General features: G+C 37.8%; 1 protein-coding gene across 4 annotated transcripts in view; it reads right to left on the minus strand.

Moving 5' to 3' along the window:
• Positions 1–24,282, minus strand: part of CADM2 (cell adhesion molecule 2) — a 640,862-nt gene that overhangs the window by 157,497 nt on the left and 459,083 nt on the right. For all 4 annotated transcript variants that reach the window (XM_061344413.1, XM_061344414.1, XM_061344416.1 and 1 more), the window contains one exon: positions 23,345–23,494. In XM_061344413.1, the coding sequence (XP_061200397.1) occupies positions 23,345–23,494 (150 nt within the window). The remainder of the gene's footprint in view (positions 1–23,344; positions 23,495–24,282) is intronic.

Consider the following 24,282-nt stretch of genomic DNA (forward strand, 5'->3'; position numbering starts at 1 on the left):
GCCTTTGGAAAGGGGAATAATGTTCTAATATGTATATAAGGAAGAAAAATCTCCTATATGCAAGCAGCTGTGACCTCTACACACACTGCAAACTCACACGGAGTATTGCAATTAATAACTTTATCAAGCTGCTACATTAAAATTGCTATAAATTATTTACTCAACTTCATTAACAAAAGAGAGTTTGTGAAACACACAGCTGAAATACCTCTGAGAAAAACAGAGTGTGCTCTGTCTGGTCACAGGGCCAATGAACCCATTTAAAAAGGAAGGGAAAGAAGTAGAAAGTAAGCAGAAAGTGGTGTGGTTGAGCCTGGAAATCTTACAGGTGGCAAGTGATCACATTTCAAAAAGGCTGTGATACAGAAACCATCACTGAGCAATGCCTATGTGGCATCAGGACAAATTAGGAGCAAGCAACCTGGAATCAGAATTCTGAGAAAGAACTTTAAACACAGAGTACATCATACTTTTTAGTTTTTTATTTTTTACTCTGTTATTTACAGATTTATTGTCATTTTTTTCCTACTGCTACTTGTCAGCTAACTCTGGAAGAACCTACACTGCTATCAAGCACCATGGAGGTCACTCCCACACATCTGATTACCTCCTCACTTGATTCACAGGCGTGTTGCTAGACATATACTGAAAGCTACCGTGAACAATTTGTTCATTTCTAAGACAGATGTCTGTTACAAAATGCTCTTGAACTCTGGAAGCTAAAAGAAGCTAACTACATTTTATGGCAATAATATGACTTCCAGAATAGCAGTTCTACACTTTAAATATTGGGTCTTAGGAAAAGGTAGGTATTGTTCAGAGTTAAGTCAGCAATCTGAAACATTGGCAATAATTTTATATGTGGTGTTGCTAAGGGAAAGACTGTGATGGAAACTCATAAATTCAGAAGAAAAAAGGTTACTTGTAAAGTCTCATAAGTAGAATAAAGAATGTATGTTTTCTGATTCTGGCTACAGAAACTGTGAAAGAACCTTGACAGGGAAGCAAACCGATATTATTAAATTTGCTAGAGGTTATCCAATATACAACACACTTTCCACTTGAATAAAGCAAAGCAGCCTCAAAGCCTGCTGCTAGGAAAATACCAACTGCTACTTGCTGTGGTTGTTATACAAATATCTAAACCCATATCTTTAATTTAGAGTCACTGTACACCAACAAATAGGAAGACACGCCTACCCCTCAAAGGTATAATAATTATATAAGGCAAAGAAGAGACAAAAGAAGGGAAAACTTAGATAGTCCAAGTTATAGGCAGCATACAGAAGCTGAGAAAGATCAATGGCCCTATTTCCAAAAGTGCTTATTTGCCAAAATGAAAACCACACCTATTTCCTTTGATGTCCAAAGAGCTAAGGTCTCCTAAACCTCTCATTAATCCCCACCCCCCACGCTGAAAACACATAAAAACTTATGAAAAACCCTGAACATTCATTGTCTCTTGACCACAACTTTATGAGGATCAGATGCAAAAGCACTTGTTACTGAAAACAGACAACATGCCTTTCCTTAAAGAAGTGATCAAAGCCCTCATAAGGTTTTGCCTGATGGTCAAGGATATTCTCTGAGAAATTAAAAATATATATTTGAAGTCTTTTAGACTGAAGGTGGCACTGAATATTAAATCATTAAGGTAGAAGGTTTTTTTAAACTTTTGATTTAATGTTTGAACAAGGGAAACATTTCAGAAATATGGCTAAACACTACCATTGCCTCCATTAAATCAATGGGCAAGCCATTATTACCTTTTGCAAGGATCTTGTTCATTTATGAGAGAGAGAGAGAAAGAGAAAGAGAGAGACTGATTACTCAGAAACTTAAACCTTGCTTTAGATATTGATAGGACTTAGCTGCTCTTGCTGAGATAGCTCAGGACTTGAACAGAAGTAGAAATCTACCCATCTTCTGAGCTTTCCAGTAAAAAAGGAATGCCTCTATCAAATTCACAATATCGAAAATTCACCAAATGCTATTTTATGGTCTTGCTTAAGCCTCCCTTTAAAAATTAACTTGCTTAAGTGTCTGTCCTCTCTCAGTACATAGAAATTTTCAAAAATGATACTGCATCTTATTTACTAAAGGTTAAATAAGAAGTTTTTGACTGAAAGAGAAATTAAAGCCACATTTCATGTCCATTATATTTGAAAAATCATGGCAGTCAGGTGAAGTTCCCAACGACTGGAAAAAGGGAAATATAACCCCCATTTTCAAGAAAGGAAAATGGATGACCTGGGGAATTACAGACCAGTCAGTCTCACCTCTGTGCCTGGCAAAATCTTGGAGCAGATTCTCCTGGAAGGCATGCTAAGGCACATGAAAAACAACAAGGTGCTTGGAGACAGCCAGCATGGCTTCACTAAAGGGAAATCCTGCCTGACCAATTTGGTGGCCTTCTATGCTGGGGCTATGGAATTGATGGACAGGGGTAGAGCAGTTGATGTCATCTACCTGGACTTGTGTAAAGCGTTCAACACTGTCCCACATGACATCCTTGTCTCTAAACTGGAGAGACATCAATTTGATGAATGGACCACTCGGTGGATAAAGAACTGGCTGGATGGCCACATGCAAAGAGTTGTGGTCAACGGCTCAATGTCCGGCTGGAGTCCTGTAACGAGTCGTGTCCCTCAGGGATTGGTGTTGGGACCAGTCTTGTTCAACATCTTCATCGCTGACATGGACAGTGGGATTGAGTGTGCCCTCAGCAAGTTTGTCGATGACACCAAAGCTATATGGTTCGGTTGATATGCTGGAGGGAAGGAATGCCATCCAGAGGGACCTTGACATGCTTGTGGGGTGGACTGATGCCAACCTCATTAAGTTTAACCATGCCAAGTGCAAGGTCCTACACCTGGGTTGGGGTAATTCCAGGCACAGCTACAGGCTGGGCAGAGAAGAGATTCAGAGCAGCCCTGCGGAGAAGGACTTGGGGCTGTTGGTTGATGAAAAATTAAACATGAGCCGGCTTCAGTGTGTGCTTGCAGCCCAGAAAGCCAACCATATCCTGAGCTGCATCAAAAGAAGCATGACCAGCAGGTTGAAGGAGGTGATCCTGCCCCTCTACTCTGCTCATGTGAGACCTCACTTGGAGCATCGTGTGCAGTTCTGGTGTCCTCAACATAAAAAGGACATGGAACTGTTGGAACAAGTCCAGAGGAGGTAACAAGGATGATCAGGGGACTGGAGCACCTCCCATATGAAGACAGGCTGAGAAAGTTGGGGCTGTTCAGCCTGGAGAAGAGAAGGCTGCGTGGAGACCTCATAGCAGCCTTCCAGTATCTGAAGAGGGCCTATAGGGGAGGGACTCTTCATTAGGGACTGTAGTGATAGGATAAGGGGTAACGGGTTCAAACTTAAACAGGGGAAGTTTAGATTGGATATAAGGAGGAAGTTCTTTACCTGTGAGGGTGATGAGGGATTGGAATGGGTTGTCCGGGGAGGTTGTGAATGCTCCATCCCTGGCGGTGTGCAAAGGCCAGGTTGGACAGAGCCTTGGGTGACATGGTTCAGTGTGAGGTGTCCCTGCCCATGGCAGGGGGATTGGAACTAGATAATCTTAAGTTCCTTTCCAACCCTAACTATTCTATGATTCATGAATCCCAACCCAGTGCCTTAAGTATAAATTTTTTTTTCTGTACCAGTTTCCCCTGAGTCAGTTTCTAACCCCATGGTATCTCACTGAAAAGTCATTCTGCTACTGAAACCTAAAGTACTTGGAAGTGAATTAAGACAGTCTCTTTTTCTGTCCTGTAGTGTTATTTTAGATGTTATTCTGAGCTCCTTTGAAGCCATCTATGTTCCTTCTTCATTCCTCGGTTCTTTTCTGAGATACAAAGTTCCTTTGTCTCTTATCTCCATCTTCTTCTATGGAGAGAAAAAGCGTATTGAAATCTCACCTCTCAGTGTTATCTGCGGACCTTTCTGACACTCATTGCTCAAAATCTTGAAGATTTTCACTAAAGAAATCTTCAGTGAAACCATACAAAAGCAAAGAAAATAACAAGGAGCACAGAGATTTCCAGATGATTCCAAGGAATGAGATTTTAAAAAAGACATATTTCCTACATGCTATGGGTTAAATCAAGTTTGTAAAGAACCAAACTTTACCTATAAATTAGTGAGTCAGGAAACCTAGAGAATGCTAAAGGTCTAATTCCAAGTCTGTGCATTTCAACTTACAATACTTACAACTAGATGGTTAGGGTGAAAATTGGTTGTTCTCATGAAATGTCCTATCACTCTTCCCACAAAACGTGGCCTTCAAAAAGCACCCGATTGTATTTAAAGAATAATGGTGCAGGCTTATCACTTTCACAAGCTAGCTAAACAGTTCAATTGCACATTACCCTACGAAGGAAACAGACTTCCATTTGAATCACGTTGCTTTTGTTCTAGGTTGCTTAGAAGAAATATTGCATTTAAAGTCTGCATTTAAATGTCTTTGTAATGCAAAAACACACTGTAAATTGTACCACTGTGCAAAGCCCAGTGGTGACCTTTCTGTCATGGGCCACATTCACCACTAGTATTTCCTGGTGAGACAGGGGTCTCTCACAGTTCTGTAGAGAGACAGGTTTATTAATCAGAGGTTCTATAACCTCCCTTAACCACCACTGCCAGAACTGGTGACTCAGAGGTATATTCAGAGGAGGAAGCTCTGGAGGAGTTGTTTTTTACTTTTAAAAGAGCAAGCAAAATAGAGTAAGCAAAGCACAAAACTAATTAAACTTGATGCAACAACAACAACAACAAAAAAAGCATATTTGATGCAATTTATTAAGGAGAAAAAGCTGTGAAATTAACAGCAATCAAAAACTAATTAAAGTTGATGCAATAGGAGCAGCCAAAGAATGCCTGATAATATTTATTGAACCAAAGAAACATGGCTGTCAAGTTAAAAGAAATCAACCCAACTCTGTTTCTGAATAGCAACGCAAAGATAATTATTCTCTGGGTGACACTTACAGAATAAGATTCAAGTCATTACCTCAGAAGACAAAAGGACTGACATGCTGTGTTAAACTGCCTGTGAAGAAAAGGGTCTTAATACAGAAACTTTTAAACTCCTAGGTCTTGCACATAAACAAACATGACTCATCAATCAAAACCAATGTATTCTTATTGTTATATCAGTTACTTCCATAAACTAATATTTGACATTTAGGAGAATACCTTGTCTAACAGGGTACTTACAAGCCAGACACTCCTGGTTTTATCCAAGCTTTGAAACTCATTGCCTCAGTGCCTTGGGCAAGTAATTAACATCTAGGAGTCCATTTGTTTTAAGATTAGGATGCAAAAACTCAAATCCTAACGTGAAGCACCATTTAAAATATGGCCGACTGCCAGAAATCCCCTTCATATAGGTGGTAAAGAGTGAAAAGGGTCTGGCTGCTGTGTAAGGCACTTTCATTGCCCCTGTTGTTGTACATCTTTCACACAATGGTCTCAGATTTGTAAATAATTTAGATAAAACCAGATGTTCACAAGGGGTAAACAACAAGGAACATACAAGTACTTTCTGCCAGAAGACTTTGAAGTATGTTAAAAGCTTACTGTTTAACTAAAAATCCACCTTGCAACTCCTGTAGGGAGGGCTCCAGTCAGGATCCCAGTTAATTGAATCTCACCCAAAATACTCAACTTTCAGCTCGTTTATTCTGGAATCTTAGTTTAAAACCAATTTGGGGAATTGTTCTCAGTAAATTTCCAACATTATCATCATCCTACTAAATTACCACCATAAGGCTTCCTTATTCATGCACTGTACAAATAAAAGTCTACCTTATAAAACATAATATTATAGCAAAACGTAGCAAAGATCCCAAGCAAACTATCAGATTTGTTTTGTTATTCTAATCACACAGAGACAATCTCCTCAACTGAGAAGTTTTCTATAATTCATTTTAATGCTTTTAAGTTCCACTTCCTATTCCAGAATAAAACCTACCTGTCTCTGGTGTACAGTATGTCAAAGAATGACTCCTGAAGCCCATTATTCAATTCCAAAGAGCTGCAATCTGGTATTACTGACATGCCTAAGGAAGACTTCCACATCACGTTACCCTACATTTTCATAAACCTGGCATTGTTTTTAAGCATAAAATAGTAAGCTAGTCTGTTTAATGGTGTTGATTTTCTTTTTTACTGTATTTTTCCCCCAAGGAATTTTTTAACAGTGGGAGAGATTGTCATTACTCACACACATCATTCACATACAACCTTTCAGCTCTGCTTTTTATAGAAATGTTGATCCTTACATGCTCAAAAAAGCCATTTTACTTGCTGAGACAGTAAACATCATTTACATGGGTATTTAATGGATCAGTTTTTCCTACTCTGTTCAGAAATGGCCTAAAATTTCAGAAAGATAATTTACTTCTTCATTTTGTCTTCTTTGCAATGAGTCAAAATTTTAAATTCCTTTTAACCTTGGAAATGAACACTGGATTCCAATGAGCACTTGCTTGTGTTCACTTCTGCAGCCGATCAAGTTCCAGTCAAGCTCCAGTAAAGAGAACATTTTCATGTTTGCATAGTACAGACTTCTGCATCTAGAATTGTGGAGCAATAGTAATTCCTCACATAAGCAAGCTAATGTTACTGAAGTGGGCAGAATTTTGTTTTCTATTCAAGATCATAATTTGGCCTGTTACACACACAACATGTCTATTAGGCAACTGTCACTATGTATATATCTTTAGGACTAAGCCTGGAGTGCAACCTGTAATAATTTTACATCTTGAACACAAAGTTTTTACAGCGCTAGCTATTAATGAGTTTTTAGCTAATTGTTCAGCAAAGAGCTACTGAAAATTGAACTCCCAAGAAGTTATACCCATCATGTTTATACCACAGTAATTGATTTTCCTCTTTTACAAGAATTCTCGGCTTCCTTCTCCATCCTTCCCTGCTGGGTAAGAAACAAGTGGGATTTAACCTTCCAGTCTGGAGCTCTGCATGAGGTGACTGGCTGCCTCCTATCTCAGCTGCCAGTCTCTGCCTCTTCAATTGGAGAACAACAAAATTCTACTTGCTTTTCTTGCAGTAGCACAATAAATCTAGATAACTTTCTTCCCTGCTCCTACCACTCATAAATTTATACATATTTGATATCCAAACTTTCTTTCAAACAGGTTGGAACTGAACAACAGGTTCAAATATTAATGATGGAAGAGCATGAGTTAACTGATGGTGCAATTATATACACTACCATTCACTAGGACTACTGGCTAGAAAATTAATTTTCTTCCAACATTTCAGGTTAAATACACACACTCACAAAATTCCAGAACAAGTGTGAAAAAACCCCACACTGACAGTACACACCTTGCAGGAACATGACTTGAAAACGCCTTCTCATTTCAAGCCACTGCACAAAGGAAAATCTCTGAAGGTTTTCAGATCATATTGCTGCTAGTACCACATAAATTACACCGATTCAATTTCTATTACCCTCTATTCCAGGCCTATTAAATCTTTACTAATAGGTCTCTTTCCTGTCATGCCTGTAAAGTGAGATGCAAGGCCCTTTTTATCATAAGTTAAACGGTGGTAATGGGGGGATGGCTGGGTGACATACTGCTCTCTGACAAGGAGAGTAATTTCCACATTTTAAAATAAAAAATTAATCCTTATCGCCTCTATTACATCTTGAAGGACGACTCTGATCTATTGTGCCTTGATCAGTTTGACATAAAAAAATCTGTTTATTGTTCGTAGTTAAGAAACAGGAACTCACTGCAAAATACAACTCCCTGAATATCTTTCTTCAAAACTGTTACAAAGCACATATAATGAATGAAGGTGTTTTTGAATCACTGCCATTTGCTCTTTTCCTACTCTCACCCATGCTTGAGAACAAAATAGATGTAGGCTATCTAACTGTCTTAGGAGAGAGGAGAAGATTCTGACACACTCTGAGATAATCTACATGAATAGGGATGTGATTTTTTCCTGCAAAATGGGTTTATTACTGACCAGTGTGAAAGCCAGCCTCTCAGGAAGTTGCAATACACTGGTAAGATTGCATACAGATCCCTTACCTTACCTCATTACAAACTGACAGCATCATGGCCAGCACATTTTGTTAAACACTGATGAACTGCACCTCTTAAATTCTTCAGCAGCAAGGCTGGCATTCTTTGAACAGTAAATCCTCTCATTTTCTAAAAAGAAATGATATACACTTTAGGACACATTGATCTGGAGGATGAGTCCAAGCTCATTCAGGCTTAAAATATCTGGGAACTAGCACATGCTTTTCTGAATCCCTCTATAAGCTCTTAAAAGAAGTGCTTCAAACATAACATGATAGGAAAGAGTTTATGACTGTCATTGGGAGCCTCAGCATTGTCTGTTGATGTGTCACTGCATCATCTTGTGGTGATGAACTCCAGCTCAAGTAGCAGAGACAGAACAGAAAGAAATATGTTTGGAATGAACTTTTCTTACATCACCTTAAATGGAATACAGTCAGCAGAGAATAATGTGAGTAATGAAGATTATAAGACTGAGGAAAATATGTCTTTCTGCTTAACACACTTTCATGGGTAGAATTATGCACCTCCTTGCTAACTTCAAATACTCAAACCAAGCTGGATTTTAAAAGTCTAGTGTTACAGAAGTGAGCTATTTTACACATAGCCACAGCATATTTTATATCACAGTTTTAGTTTCCTCAGGAGTTACAAGAGTTCAGCAAAAGAACAGGGCATCAAAATAAAGGTGCCTCTGGGTTTTTTAGCCTCCTATTTTAGAGCACAGATATGACCAATGTCCTAATTTTTAATGAGGAAATAATAAATTGTTCAAGGACTTGTAGACTGTACCTTTCTGTTCCTATTGATGCTGCTTTCTTTCTGATAATAAGCAGAAAAAAACTGAAGATGTACCAGTGAAGAAGGAGCAGCTGTCTTCTCTGCTTCTGTTTCTACTAGGAATTGGTCCCATCAGAAAATGGCACAAAGGAATCTTAAAATGACTCAGCTATGCTATTGACAAAGCCTTTTACAAGTCCAAGTAATGATAATTAGCAACACATTACCTTGTAATGCTGTCCCTTCACTATCTACAGACAATCATTTAAAGGTATGCCCTCAGTGGATCTGTGATGGAGCTGGGAACTGAGCTGGCAGCTCTCAAACCCAGCAACTTTATGCCCCTTCTTTAAGAACTGGACATCAGTCTGATTGTAAAGTTTGTCATTCTAAGGAAGAGCCATTCTAAGAAACTGGTTGTTCTGGTGGCATTTGGCTCTCTGGTACCAAGGTTCATGCCTTGCTTCTGTTTTCCACGGGACTGAAATTCAGAGTTTTAGGTCGATTCTTGCACACATGAACCTGATTCCTTCCTCTGCTCCAACATATCACACCTGTCATGAGTGGGTGAAGTAAGGCAATAAAACCAAACCCTATATTAAATTTAGTTTTCAATTTGAAGTGAACAGAGAGACAAAAAATGAACAATGGTTTATCAGTAATCTGTGCAGATGTGCTGATGTATTTGAAACAAAACTACGAAGAAACCATGTTGACAAAAGCATATTATTCACTGAAAAATACACTTGTTGACATAATAATGCCTCATTATATACTTTCTGGTTTAGAATAAAAATTAATTGGGTTGATAGGATGGAAATAGAGTATTTTCATTTTAGAGTAAGTTTCTTTTTTTATAGATATAAGCCTGAAATAAATGTTTTATTTAGGATTTTTAAAAAAAGCTTCTTTACGTTGGGCAATTTCTCCCCCCTCGATGACATTCAATACTTGATGTTGCATTTTGAAGGGAATATTAAAACAGTATTCTTTTCCTTCCAGACAGCAAATCTAGATCTCACTCCGGTAAAGTTCTGAAGTAGAAGAGATTAAAAAATAAAAAGTTTTCCTTACATTGCTGAACAGTAAAGAATCCTGCAGATCATGTTTGCTATGCTTGAAACACAAACAAAGGCAAGATGTCTTGATGACAAATCAGATGACTAAGCATGCCTGTTACAGAGGTTGAGGGTACATAGTAGCCTGGTACTTTTTTTCCGAAGTATTTTCTGTTCTTCACTGTGAACGATGTTCCCTTCTCACAGCCTTTTACAGGCTTTAATTCAGGGTGAAAGCTCAGGCATGTGTCCTTCACATGACTGGAGGCTGAGACAGGTATTCTAACGAGAACACCACAGACTGCTCGGCCTCCTGACTCGAAGAACAGCAGGCTGCATGACTTCAAGGCTTCTACTTGCCTCAGCTCTAAGGTGATCCTTCCAGCTGAGTGCAAGAACAATTACAGTATGAAATTGGACACTGCAACAAAGACGGAATAAGCCCTAGCCCCATGCTAACAGATGCTCATCTGCACAAAGACAGACATATGAAATGCAAAAAATTGACAGGCAGCATCAAAGTACTATGCATTACAAGAAAGAAAATTATAAGCATTTTTTCTTTAAATGTTAATAAGAGGAAACCAAAACCTTCAACAGGTCTGAAAAAACAGCCATTCACAATCCTGGCTTATCCGCACAGGGCAGAAATTCTGTATGTGTGAGTCAGTTGCTAAAAGAAAGTTCTGACTAATGCAGATACATATCTGAGTTTTAAGTTGACATTTCTGCTTTTCCGGTGGATCAAAACTGTCAGGAGATCTCCCCAGGCAGACCAGAGGATTGCAGAGAAGACTTATTCTACAACAGCATAAGAGTTGTGGCAGAAATGCTTTGATGGAATTAGCAATGGTGGTTTAAGAAACAGCCGCAGACTCTATTCCCAACACTAGCAATTACCACTCACATAACAGACTCAGAACAAAGGAACAGATTCAGAAGGAAACCAGCTGCAAATTTTCCTGTATGGGCAAAGAGCAAATTCCCTTCTGCTACTGTTTTCACTATGCCTCTAACATCTGGTAGTGGGGCAGGACAGACAATTGGAGACAGGAGCATGAAAAGTGTTGCTACCAGACTTGCCAAGAGCTCAGCTGTCTTGAGTCCTAACACAGTCTTCATGCCTCTTCTGGTTTTCTCACAAGATGTGACTAAGATAAACATCTACACTTCAAAAATTAAAAATGATCCAAAATGTCTTCTATTGAGTACATCAGAACACACTGTGCATCTGTAGAGTACCAAAACAGGGATTAAATACAATTTTGCTACATAGGTGGAGGAAAAAAGTCTTTCAAGATAGCATTTGGCATGGGTTAATCACTTCTTTCACTAAAGAAAGGAATACATACTGAGTACATCTTTCTGCCATCTGATTAAGCAATGAGCCAATACAACTGTAAATCTTCCAGAAATTCCCCATGGTTCAACCCAACAGAGGCAATTCGATACTTCTCAGACCCTATCTCTCATTTTTAGACAATCATTGCATTAATTGTGAACAAAAACTTTCTATCACGCTGTTAAAAGAAATGGAATGTGACTGCTCTGTGATTCTCCTTAGCAACCTTTGATAATTAAGAGATTGAATTATTCATATGTATTTTTAATATAATAATGATTTTTAAGTTTGTTCACCACACAATTGCTCAAACAGCAGGCAAAACCAAAACTGCTTGATTCTAGTATAAATAGTGCAACTGTTCATTCCTACTCCTTTAGTGCCTGATACAAGTTATTCTATCTGCAAGAGGTAAAAAGGATTTAAGAGTACTATTTTATATACATAATTATATGCTACGAATTGTTTTGCAAGTCATTAGAATTTTTTCTTCTTTTAAATAATGCAGAATTAAGAATTTAAGTCTTGTCTGCTTCTTTGTATTATTTACAAGTATTATGAGTACTAGTTCTGTGTATTACTTAGCCATATTGCATATAGTTTCATGCAAGTTCAATCAAGTCTGGCATATTCATTCAACATAGTTCTTTTCAGACAGGTTTTTTTCTCTTTGTTAGTGAGCAGCACAACCATGGTATTAAAATAGAAATTATAGGATTTGCACTGAGACACATGATAATTTTGTTCAGGATGGGAAAAAATACAGATGACTGTCACTTTATTTTTAGGCCGAAAAATTGACTAAAAAAAATCCAAAGAATATCAGATGGGGAAATACGTCCTGTTTGAAGAAAAATACATACATATATGCTAAGATTGAATCCTGTGATGTACATTTTATAAACCACGCTTTTGTTCACTGACATAAACTGAACCATGACAAGGTTATCTGTATAGGAAGAACGATCTAGCAAGATGGCATTGTATTTTTCCCTTTAAATGTTATTTTAGATAATAAGCGATTCTATTTAAGTTGGTTATGCTTCCATTTTACACACACTTGAGCTGTCAGTGTAGTTGCATGGTGTTATTCTCTTAGGCTGCTACTGGACAGCACATCTACAGATAGAAATAAAATAATAATAGCTTGTGACAGGATACATTTAAAAGGTTTGATCAGATTGATCAATGGGGCTTTGCTTCAAAGCTAAGCTGAAATTCAAGGAAGGAAAAATAATGGTTGTTCCAACAGTTTATCCATATCACACCAAACTGGAAGGCATTTGGGATGCAGCACCAGCCTTAATATAAGCTGCCACATACAAAGAAAATTGCTTTTTTCTTCTCAGACTCCATGATGGAAATTCACATCTGTATTTTCATTTCAAAAAAAGGTTCTTTTAGAGTCTCTACACTTAACTTACACATTGGGTTTATTTTATATTTATGGAGCTTTATTTCTCTTCCAAGTCTTCTAATTATTTTATATTCTTTAAACAGCATTCTGGAAATGCATTAACATTTGACAATTAATATATAGATAACAAGAATTATCAGTCAGCTACTGTAGATTAGCTGTTACAGGCATGGATTTTAATTATTTTTTAACATCTACTGGCATGCCTTGAACTCTGTGTGCTACTGGTTTGTTAGGGTTTTTTCTCCTCCATTTACACCTCCATTTACACATTTACATCAAAAACCTTTTGGTTTTTGTGTTTCCTCAAGCTCTTTTTACCCAGAGTACGTACCTCTGAAAATAATCTCATTCAGGTTGATTCAGTTCTTGTTTCTGTTCAATTTAAAGTTATTTTCTTTGGCTCACAGCAGAACATCACACAGTCTCTCACTGAGTTATTGAGGATTTTCACCCCATATCAGCAGCTCATCAGCAATTACTTTTCTGCACACAGATCCTTAAAGATCCAGGACATGATGATTTGTTACACTTTCTGTGCTGAAACAATCATAAAGGGAAGCTCCTTAAACAAGTTTCTACCAGAAAGAGAATGGAGAGATGAGCACTTCTAATAATGGTAGAGCCTTCACTTCCACCTCAGAAATTGAAAACAGTAATATTTTGAGGACCAGGCACTATGAAAGTGTACATTTACTGCTTTGATTTAAATCTCTGGATATATTAAAATCCTAATCTTGCCTGACCTCAATACTGTGATCCTCCTATATATTAATCATCTGGCTTCATAACATCTGATGGTAAAATTTGTCTTTGATTTGTTTCCCACTGCCAATGGAAATTTAAATAAGGTAGTCTAGTTTTGGTGATACAGTGGGATTTATATTCACATGATAAGGTGTGACTGTAATATACAGCAGGTATTAAAAAAATTCAGCTAGATGTAGTACACATCTTTACAAATTTGTTTCAGTAGATACATTATATGTATTTTTAATAATTTGCTTGTTTTGCTTTTTGGGCTTTTTAACAGCAGATTTTGATGCTAAACAAAATCAGGATTTCTCATTTCATTCCTTTATATCACATATATATTGTGCCAGTCAACAAGGGCTTATTTTTTTAGGGTGACTATTTGAAACAAGAATATCACACTGCTTTACTATAGCCTTTAAACATTAAGAAGCCCAGTCTTTTACCATTAAGTCTTCCTGTTTTATACAGAATGGCTAAAAGTGAGCCTTTAGTAGTATCTTCTCCATTTTAGGTTAAAGTGAATCCATACTACCAGTGAAAAAATACCCAAGCTGTCTTCACCCTTGCTAGGCGTGAAAATAAAAGTGAAGGAAAGCATGCTGCAGAGACATTCACACTCTCTGTATGCCAGTTAGCTCTAACTCAGAGGGAATTTATCTCCTACCCAATAAACTCTTAAGCCCTGCTAATACAACATTGTGGGGACTTGCCATCTGGCAACTCTTGTACTTCTCTACCATATTTGACTGAGCAATGTTAGAAATATACAGTCTGGCAAGACTCTGTCTTCTCAGAGAGGCTGTAATTTCAAAAGGCAGATGGCTGAAGGCCACAGGTATAACTGTGTTATCAAACCAGCTTCTGGGGCAGGCCTGGAATCAAGTTATTTCAGGTCTAATTAATCCAGACTCTCAGATTCCCAATTCTATATCATGCTGATAGAAGAAGCTTTATCCTATTCCTTTACTATTTTCCTACATAGTAGTCATTGTCCTTCAAGTCATATCTTTGGAGTTGTTTTCCATCCAGTTGGGTAAGTTTCTAAAAATATGTTGTTTAATCACCCTTCTGGACTACATTTCTCCTTGACCTGCTGTGTTTTGACTCCTCCAGCATTTACTGACTGATAGTTAATCTCCATGTTAACTTCCAAAACCAGCTGGAATGGCAGTGATTGTACCCCCTGCTGTTAGGGCTAGGGCTGCTGTGATTATATTGCATTCAATTTCAGTTTCTGTTTCAAAGTCAGCTTCTGATTCATTGTTTCCATTATCACTAGCCAGTGCGGAGAAACCTTATGGAATCTGGACAGATCTGCAAGGAACATCTTAAGCATCAGCTCAGGTGCTTCTTCATGGCACTGTGCCATGAAGATGTTGTCATGTTTTGGAGGGTTTCTGGTTTGTCCTTGGTATAGTTGTGGCATCCAGATGCAAAGTCATGACTGTACTTATGGTGTGGATTTTTTTCTTATTTCTGTAGGTAATATATCACATCTTTCTGTTCTGGGAATATCTGAATGTTCGGTGCCTTTCACTTTTAATTACAAATATTTTTACGCTTTTATCCTAAAGCATTGTCTACTTATTTATAATCTAATATACCATTTCTAAACATTTGCACCTCAACTTTTTCCACAGCTGTTTTCTTTTTAGAAGCATAATTTTCACCAGGCTTGCAAATATCAGCTATTCTTTGCAAAGTCAGTTGTTCCTATTCTCCAAAGTTAAGTTTTCCTGGATCTAACAGTCTCTTATACAACAAAACATGTGGGTTCTGGTTTGCCTGGTAATTCTCCTATCCCTATAACTCTACTGTATTAAGTTGTGATATAACAATCAGCATTCTTGCCTGTCACCTAGTTTCTTCATAAAAATAACTTTCACTTTCCCTAAGGAATACTGTTCACTGTGCTTCTGACTAAAAACAAAATGTCTTTTTCTGCCTACCTTCATGCTCCTTATGATGTACAATGTTGAGCTCTCCTGATCCTGGATCTACTGCTTATCATTATGAGCATATTCCCCCACTTGCCCTTCTTTGCACTCAAAATTGTTGCTAGCTATCATTTGCTCTAAGAGTTGTCTGAAAGAAAACAATGGGTTCAGAATTTAATGCAATAGGTTCATTTTCTTCAGGAAACCAGGAAGTTTTGCTCATCCACACAAACTACCAGTTCAGAGAGGCCACGTATATGAAATTCCTCTTTCCACCCTTTTTTTGAACCTTGCCTCCCTCCCCCCTCCAATTTCTAACTTCTCAGAAGATTCTTTACCATTTGAAATAAAAATAGCCACCAGTCTGAATATCATGAGACTCTTAACAGAGTAATCTTACCAGTGTCATCACAACTACAGCTTCACTTCATCATATTCCAATGTATCAGCTTCATTCTCCATTTAGCCTGAGTGCTGGCAAAATTAATTTCTGCACGTATCCACACTTCAGCACAATATAATGCAAACTCCTACACTTTCCAGCCATCTCTACACTATGCTCATTTGCTCACTTAATACTGCTAAGAAATGAAAAAATAAATGCTGTAAGTGGGAGCAGTTCTACTAATTTATTGCAATGAAATAATATTTGAATGCATTGTAATACATTTTTTAAATGTAATTTTCACAGTCATACAGACAATAACTGTCAAGATACTTTAACAGACTCCTGTTCTCTTTTACCACATCATTATCCTTTTTAGGATGCATGAACACAAGCATTCTGGCTTTCGAAAGTGGCAACCTGTTTTTAAATCCTGTGTTTTAAGGATCAGGTGAGACACTTGATCTTAGAAGCTCTAAGACCACTAAGGAACAACTATCTAAAATCATTTAAGCTAATTTCCTACCCATTGCTCAGGGGCAAGGTGTACTGGGTCTGGTTGGGATTGAACTGATTTTCTAGACAGGAGTCTGTATGGTGCTGTATTTTTGATCTATGACCAAAACAGTATGCGTAAGATACCAGTGCACTGGCTATAGCTGAGCAGTGGTTGCACACACAGTGTCAAGGCCTTCTCTGTTTCTTACCCTGCATCCCCCTCAAGTAGACTGGAGGGGACATGCTGGGGACATGACCCTAACTAACCAAAGGGATATTCCACACCATAAGAAGCTGTGCTCAACAGTAAAACTTATGAGCTGTTTTCCCAAAGTAGGGATTGTTCAGAGACTAGCTGGGCATCAGTCTGCTGGTGGGAGGGGTGAGTGATTGCCTTTCCATCACTTGCTTTTTTGTCTATGTCTTTCACTTATTAAACTTGATCTATGAGTTTTTCTTGGGGTTTTCCCTTACTATTCTGTCATCTGCCCCACTGTGGAGGAGTGAATGAGCATAAGGACCCAGTAGTAAGAAACAAAATTGCAGCTGAAAGACTTAACCTAGGTTATCTATGCCTGTAAGTCATACCATGGGCCTCAAGGGAAGACAAAATGCTGGCCATAGTTGTGTAGCATAACTGAAATCAACAGATCTGACCAACATAAACCCATTAAATTTAAATACAGATCTTGGAAGAACTATTCTAAAAGATCTGCATGGAAAGGTCTCTGTGAAAACCAGATTTCTATCTCTGATAATTTCTTCTTTAAATGCTAGAAACCTCTGAAATACGACAAGGCATTAACAAGCTATTGCTGGTCAGCTCAGGGGTAAAAAAAATAATCCTGTTCCTCTGTCTACCTTCCCCACAACTTTTCCAGCTGTAAAATACTGCTTAGTATTTGCACAGTTTTCTTCCATTTTTCCCATTGTTTTTCATGCTATGTCACAGGCTTACTACAGTGTATTATCTCATTGAAAGGGTCCATTATACTCTAAGCAACAGTGAATCTCTAATTTATATGTGTACCCTAGGATGGAGTTAAGCTTGGTCATCATCTACTGTCTGATAGCATCTCCACTCAGTTATGTAACAGGAAACAGAGCATGTGAAGGTGGAGACATAAGCCCATTCATCATTGCTACTCAATTTCACATTACTTAAATACTAATGCTCTCAGTCCTCCCAAGACCACAGGTTGTCTGCCTCCCTGCCTGCACAGCTCATCTAAAGCATGTATTTCCTACTTTCCTTTCCATTGCAAAAGGACACATCTTCTTTGCGTCCCTGACTTTCATTTTGTAGAAGCCTGCTTCTTCTACCTGAGAATTGTTTGTTTACGTGTACATCTACACCTAAAATTCAACTGCTTACTAGAATCATTAAATGGTCCTTCAGGAAGGAAGCTCACTGTTTCCCCTCAGTCAGAAATACTCTCTAATTATTTTTGTAGCTTGGCAGCTGAATCACCACAGAACAGTGTAAGTTGGATTTATACCTAAATTCAATATCCAGAGTTAGGCTTCCACAAAACAAGTCAAGGGGTAAATACAGCTAACTAACTGATGTTTACAGCATCAGAAAGACAAGATTTTTATGCCTGAAAGTGCCAGCCTTTTGTATGGCAATTCAGTCACCATTTAATTGTGGCAGCGTTGCAGTTAGAATCAAAAGTTCTCTGCAATAATGAATCCTCCCAAACTGACATATGTGAAACTGTTATAAAAATCCCATACCTTGTGCACTCTGAATTTCAGAGTCTCCCTCTTAATATCTTTATATCAAGAAAGAAAAAGCTTCGGAGTTGTTTTCATGGAGTTGAGAGTACAGTTAGGTATGCCAAAAGGCACTATGTTTTGATTAGAGACATGTCCTGCCTCCAAACTTACCCGCAAGTTCAAACGTGATAGTGCTATCCCAAGGGGGAGCAACTGGAGAACGTTGTGGGCAGCTGCTATACCCAAAACATGTTTCCACAAGCTCACCTGGGGCATCATGCCTATCAGAGAAGCTCTCAGGAGCTTTGCGAGTACAGTGCCCTCTCATAACCCTTGCCTAGTGCACCAGTATCTCTGAAAGCTTTCAAGATGATAGGGAGTTACATAAATGCCAAGTACTTTTACGTGTAAAAAAATCAAAGGTCATCTAAAGAAACATATTCTGCTGCTGAAGGATGAATAATCCTGAGCTTGGAATATGCTTGGAATGCACTTTCTAATTTTTCAGTAAGACATGAAAGTGCTACTACTGCATGAAAACACAAGGGACATAGCCATCTATGATTAGCACCAGGCATATGTCTTGTCAAAATCTGACATGTTAGTTTGTGGCAAACTTGTCACGATCAATGTCAACACATGACTTCTTTTACTACCAACAGACCTGCAAACTTCTCTCTTAAGGTGATAAGTGGATATCTTACATTTGCCCTTGTCTGACCGAGAAAAACTGTTAGGTATGTATACACCAGGTACTGTTTCTCTTCATTTTTATAGTCTTGATTGCACGTTTTTATATTGATGAGCTATAACACCTTTGATGGATATAACACCTTTGACATCAACAACCATTGGTCATGACTCCTTTGTAACTCCTTATCCTGCTCTACATGTGTCTATATTCCCTACCAGAAGGGAGTATGAGATGACAGCTGCTATAGCAAGCTAAATGAAGGGTTTTTTCAGTCTTCTCTTTATCAGCCATTGCTGTGTTTCTGTGCTACACGCTTTTTGTTACACATCTGCATTCATATTTACGTCATTCTGATTACTGCCCATTCAAAACCCTTAAGAAGTGCTACCAGTGAAGATAAAATAAAATAACCAGTATTAATTTAAAATCATATCTGCCAGTCCTACATCACTGCACACTGTGCTTCTTCCAAAGGCAGCTACACAATTATAGGTACTTGGGTGTATATAGGGACATGGAGGTTTCTATGGCAATTATTCATTTTAATTGAAAATTGTGCAAGGAAAAACTCATTCTATGTGCAGCATGTGATTTGCATTTGTTTCCAAAGAATCTGAATCAGGGTTAGCTGTGAATTCTTATTTTCCGGGAAGACACGATCTTTAACTCTGTATAGGTGGGGGGAAACCAAAGAGGGGGGTTCTTGCTAAGGTTGTAAAGCCTATTAAAATTTAATACAATTTATCCAAACTACACTGTACTTTACTGTTAAGTAAAGACTTCATGCTTCAAATGAAAGAGGATGAGTTAGAAACCAAATTGACAAACAATGTCCTTGAAGCTACAAGGTAGAGGAACCAGAAAAAAAGCAGCAGCAGAAAGGACAAGAGAGAGACATTCACACTGAAGGAGACAGGTCATCAGTAAGACCAACACACAAGATCAAACATTTGTCAAATATTTTAACTACTGTTTGTCAAAATAATAAGACAAAGTTAGTTCCAGCTTTAATTTAGAGTGTCAAAATAAAAGTCAGAGGGAAGCAAATGTTTTCTGTGGCTTAGCTAGTAAAATTAAGCTATAACGTTCTTTTCTTCCCACAGTTCCCACTACCACAGTAAGTCAAACATGTTTTAGGTCTAAATTTACAACAAAACCCAAATCAACTACTTCAAGTTATGAGGACCTGGAAGCAACCTCTGAAACATGGTTTCATATTCACTAAATTTACAGTACTGCTTTTTCTGGAACAAAACTCTACCCATTTCTTATCTGTATCATTGTAAGACTGTCTAGGCCAGGTGCCAAAAATGTCTGAAGTTAAAAATAGTCTTTGCCTCCTTCATAAATATTCGATATTAAATAGCTAGGAGGGTGGTAGTGGAGGTGTGCTTAACTAGCCACAAAATCCTCCTAACTGAGCAAAACCGGTACTGAAGAACATGGGGCCGTAGCATGTTTGTGGTTCTCCATACATGGAGAACCGGAAGAATAATTTTAACAGTGTAGCTTTGGTATCAATGTATTTGGCTCACTGCTTTCCATGCTTCCTTGGAATATCTAGAACAGAAAAAGGAAGACTACGACTCCTAAATTCAATTTTAATGATTGCATCACAGTTTAGTAAAAAGCAAAATGGCGTGAACATGCTTTCCATAATATTTCATCCATTCTGAATGAAATGGAGACTAATAACTAACCCCTTGTTGAAAGGCATGGGACTGGGAAGCAGACATTCCCTCCATGTGAACAAGTGACTCTTTTTTGCTGGTCCCCAGCAAATTTTCTATTCTGGTCAGAAAATGCTTTTTGAAGGCAGAGGAATCAAATGGCTTGAGAAAGAAGTGTGAACATGAAAGGGGTCCCACCAAGGATAACCTAGAAGCTGAGGGCTTTTCAATGCATGGACATTCTGCTGCATTTTTGTCACCTGTTCTGCCATATGTTGACAGCTGTCATCTCCCTTATCTCCTGCTGCAGCTTGGACCCTCTTTTGGTACTTAACTGCCTTCCTTCATTTTACTACCTTTCTCATATTTACTAAAATACAGAGCAATCAATAGAAAGGTTTCCTGATTTTTTTTTGTTACAGTTCCAGTCATAAAAAACAAATACTGTCATTCCTGCATCTGTCATTCTTATGAGTACATAGCTGGAAAATAACTTACTGAAGGGAAGTAAAGTTAAAGGCATCCAAATTTGATTTAGTTCTGAACGTGGTAACATCAACAGTTACTCAGCTTTGATGGATATAAAGGCTACTGGTGGTGCTCTTCTTCTAAGGGTCTGTTTCCTACACAGACCTTAACCCTACACCACTGTAATACTCTACAACCTACTCAACATGAAAACTTTCATGAATTTTGAGGTTTTGAGAAACACAGCTATTAAAATAGCAATTTTCATGGTGTTGAAAGGAAAAGTAAGATCTGAAGATTGGTTTTGGCTAACATTAAAAGACAGGTTTGAAAAGACTCTGGCTGAGGCATTGCTCTCAATAAATTAAACGTAATGACTGGATCTAGTAGAAAGCTGCTTTTTATAGCCAAATTGTATGCTTGGCTGGGAGAGGTGGGAAAAAAAAATGAAGGAAAAAAAAAGAAAAGCCTTTACAGTTACACTTTCCATCATTTACTGAGGAAACCACCAAGATATCACAGACATGAGTATCTCTCTCCATTTTGACTCAGTTACCCAAGCATCAAAGCCTGTAAAGGAAATCTCTGTCTTCCTTATCAGAACACATACATACACAAAAAAATTGCCAACGAAAGCTGCAACTTGGTTTTCAGAAGTGGCAGAATGTTTCCCATGTAGCACTTGGATGGTGCTTACTCCCCCTGGTATATTCGAGTCTGGACACATCACATAGAATGCAAAGCCCTTCCAGCATAAGAAAGACTAAATATTTCTGTCTGAAGGACCTAATTTTTTCTTGACCACACCAAGACGTTTTTCTGTCTAACAGATGTACAGTAATCCCTAGATAAAATGAGTCAAGTATTCCTCAAGGTTTTGGGACAAGCTAGCAGTTCAGTAAAGAGTGTGGTCCTTTAAATTTACACACTTCGGCTCCTCACATTTCCTGTGGGGAATATAAATTGCTTCTAAGTCCTTACTATGCTGCATGCCATTCAAATTCTGTTGCTTCAATTCATTATATTATAAAGTAATACAAACTTCAATTATTCGCTGTAAAAGTACAGATTTAGCTAAAGTACACAGAAAATTCAATTCATACCAAAATGGCCACAAAGCTCAAATTAATCTATTTGCAGTCCTTCCCTGTCCTTCTCAGCATCCTTTAAAATGTCACTTATTTTATAAAAGATACAGATTTGCTGCATATTGATATGCTCTAACAGACAAGTTCTTTCTGCTTACTTTTGCAGACTTTATTTACCCATCCCAAACCACCAGTGATTACAGCTAAATTAATAGGGGGGTCCATATGAGTAAAGGTTACAAGACTAGATTTACAGCTGTAAAGTTTTCACCTTATAAACCTCTCATCTTCAATCCTGTGTTCAAACGGTACTTATGATTTCAAAGAAATTGCAAATCAAATGATTACACGCTACAGGAAATTAGATAAAAGAGAAAGGAACCACTTCAACACCATCAAGAGATTCAATTCAGCTATTATATTAATAGCAAAAAAACCCCATATTTTGATTGCAGCTTCGGCAGGTATAAAATGACAGGTTTTAGACTCTACTTTTATTGAAGTGCATAGATTCACAAAGCATTTTCAGTCCTACAAGGTGTTTTAAAGTCTTGTCACCATCCAGCAAAGCATTTTGACAGTGGTTCTTTAATTTCAAGCAGAGGAATAACTGCACTTGTTAAAATATGTTTTAGAGTATGTACCACCTTTCAGAATAAATTCAAGCACTAGAATTAAGAATGAAATATTGCTGAACTTCTGTAACACTGAAATCAAAACCAAAGCTTCTGCATTTTGAAGCCAAGTGATGAATTTATTCCTCATAACTTGAGTTTTAATTTCTTTATGGAATATAATGTAATTTTAATCTCAACATTCTATTATGTAAAATACAATGCTTTTTCATATCAGATTAAGATAAAGATCTTAGAAATATATCCTACTACAGTGATAATGCTGTTCTTTTTGTAAGGAATGTCTTCCCCCCCCCCCCAATTTAACTAAAATTAAAAAAATCTATGCACGTTATAATTGGAAATATCAGGGCACTAAAACTGAGCATTTTTATTACCTGTTAAGAACACCTACCACAGCAACTCCGTATTGCAGTAACAGAAAAACTGCAGTGCACCTGAAGTAAATAGTGGGATTATATACATAAAATGTAACATATATATATGTACAAACACAAACACACACTAATAAAGGGAAGTCACAAGGTTTATGAACTACTTCCCTTGCTGGTCTCTTACCACCCATATACGCTCATCCAAGGTATTTTGCAACAATATTTTCCAAATTAACTTGCAATAGGAATTTCAAATATAATTCTTTTCCTTTAATAATAAAATACAATTTTGTATGGAAGAGAGCCCTTCAGCAAACCACCTCAAACAAAATGATTATGTCATAATTATAGCTGAAAACATCATAGCTAATGTTTTCGCGTTAAAGTATTAAAGGGAAGTAGCTTTAAACATTTCTTTCTTAGAAAAAACAATGTAGAACGATGAGCTCAGGAAATGATTTACCTTTCTTGTCATCGAAGTACAGTGTCTGTTGAGCTGGATTTGACCACTGGAGGGAGGTGTTATCATTTTGATCGACCCTGCAGGTCAAATTTGCTGTACCCCCTTCAACAACCGTGACGTTCTGTGTAAGTGGAAACTGCCCTTGGCTGCCTGAGGAGGGAAGGGAGGGATGGAGAAGGGAAGAGAGTGAGAGAAAAAAAGAAAGATTTTAAGCTGTAAAACTGAATTTATTGCTACAACTTCCCACAGGTGACAGAGCCTGAATTCAGTGTGATCTATTCTGACCAATAAAAGACACTACGATAAATTGAAAAAAGTTATATTTGCAATATATTCTCTGCAACTAAGAAACAGATTAATGAAGAAATAGGGATTTCCACCCCCTTCTTCCCCTCCCTCCCCCCCGTAAGTCATACTAATTAAGTCCAAAGAAATACATTGTATTTTATCTCCTCAGACATACCAACACATTCAGGCTATGCCCCTGCATAGGGCTCACGTGCTACATCCCTATACAAATATCTTAGTACAGGTGATACAGTTAAATGGCTGTTGAAAACATCCCTGAAAGCGTAACATAAAAATCTGCATCGGCTTTTTAAAATAGAGGTACAAGTCAGACTTTACTCCCTGTTTCTTCTTATGCTTTTTAATAAATTCTCAGGGCAATGCTTTTCCTGCCAGGTTTGTAAGCTGTTAGAGAGCAAATGTATTGTGAACCTACGCATCCAGTGTTTCACAAATGTATGTGAAACTCAATGCATCCTCTGTTGAGGGAATATAACCTGATCTCATATGAAAATGGAAGTGATGATGTAGTAGGTCTCTTTCACATCTGTGATTCTATCCCAGAGCATTATGAATCACACTAAGTGCTTGCTGAAAAGTCACTGGGAAGTTTTCCAAATACCTCTACACAATAAAGCAGCAGTATCACC

Source organism: Neopsephotus bourkii, unplaced genomic scaffold (assembly GCF_033783945.1).
Source record: "Neopsephotus bourkii isolate Nb327-2 ecotype Australia unplaced genomic scaffold, CSIRO-AGI_Nbou_v1 NB_214, whole genome shotgun sequence".
NCBI lineage: Eukaryota > Metazoa > Chordata > Aves > Psittaciformes > Psittacidae > Neopsephotus > Neopsephotus bourkii.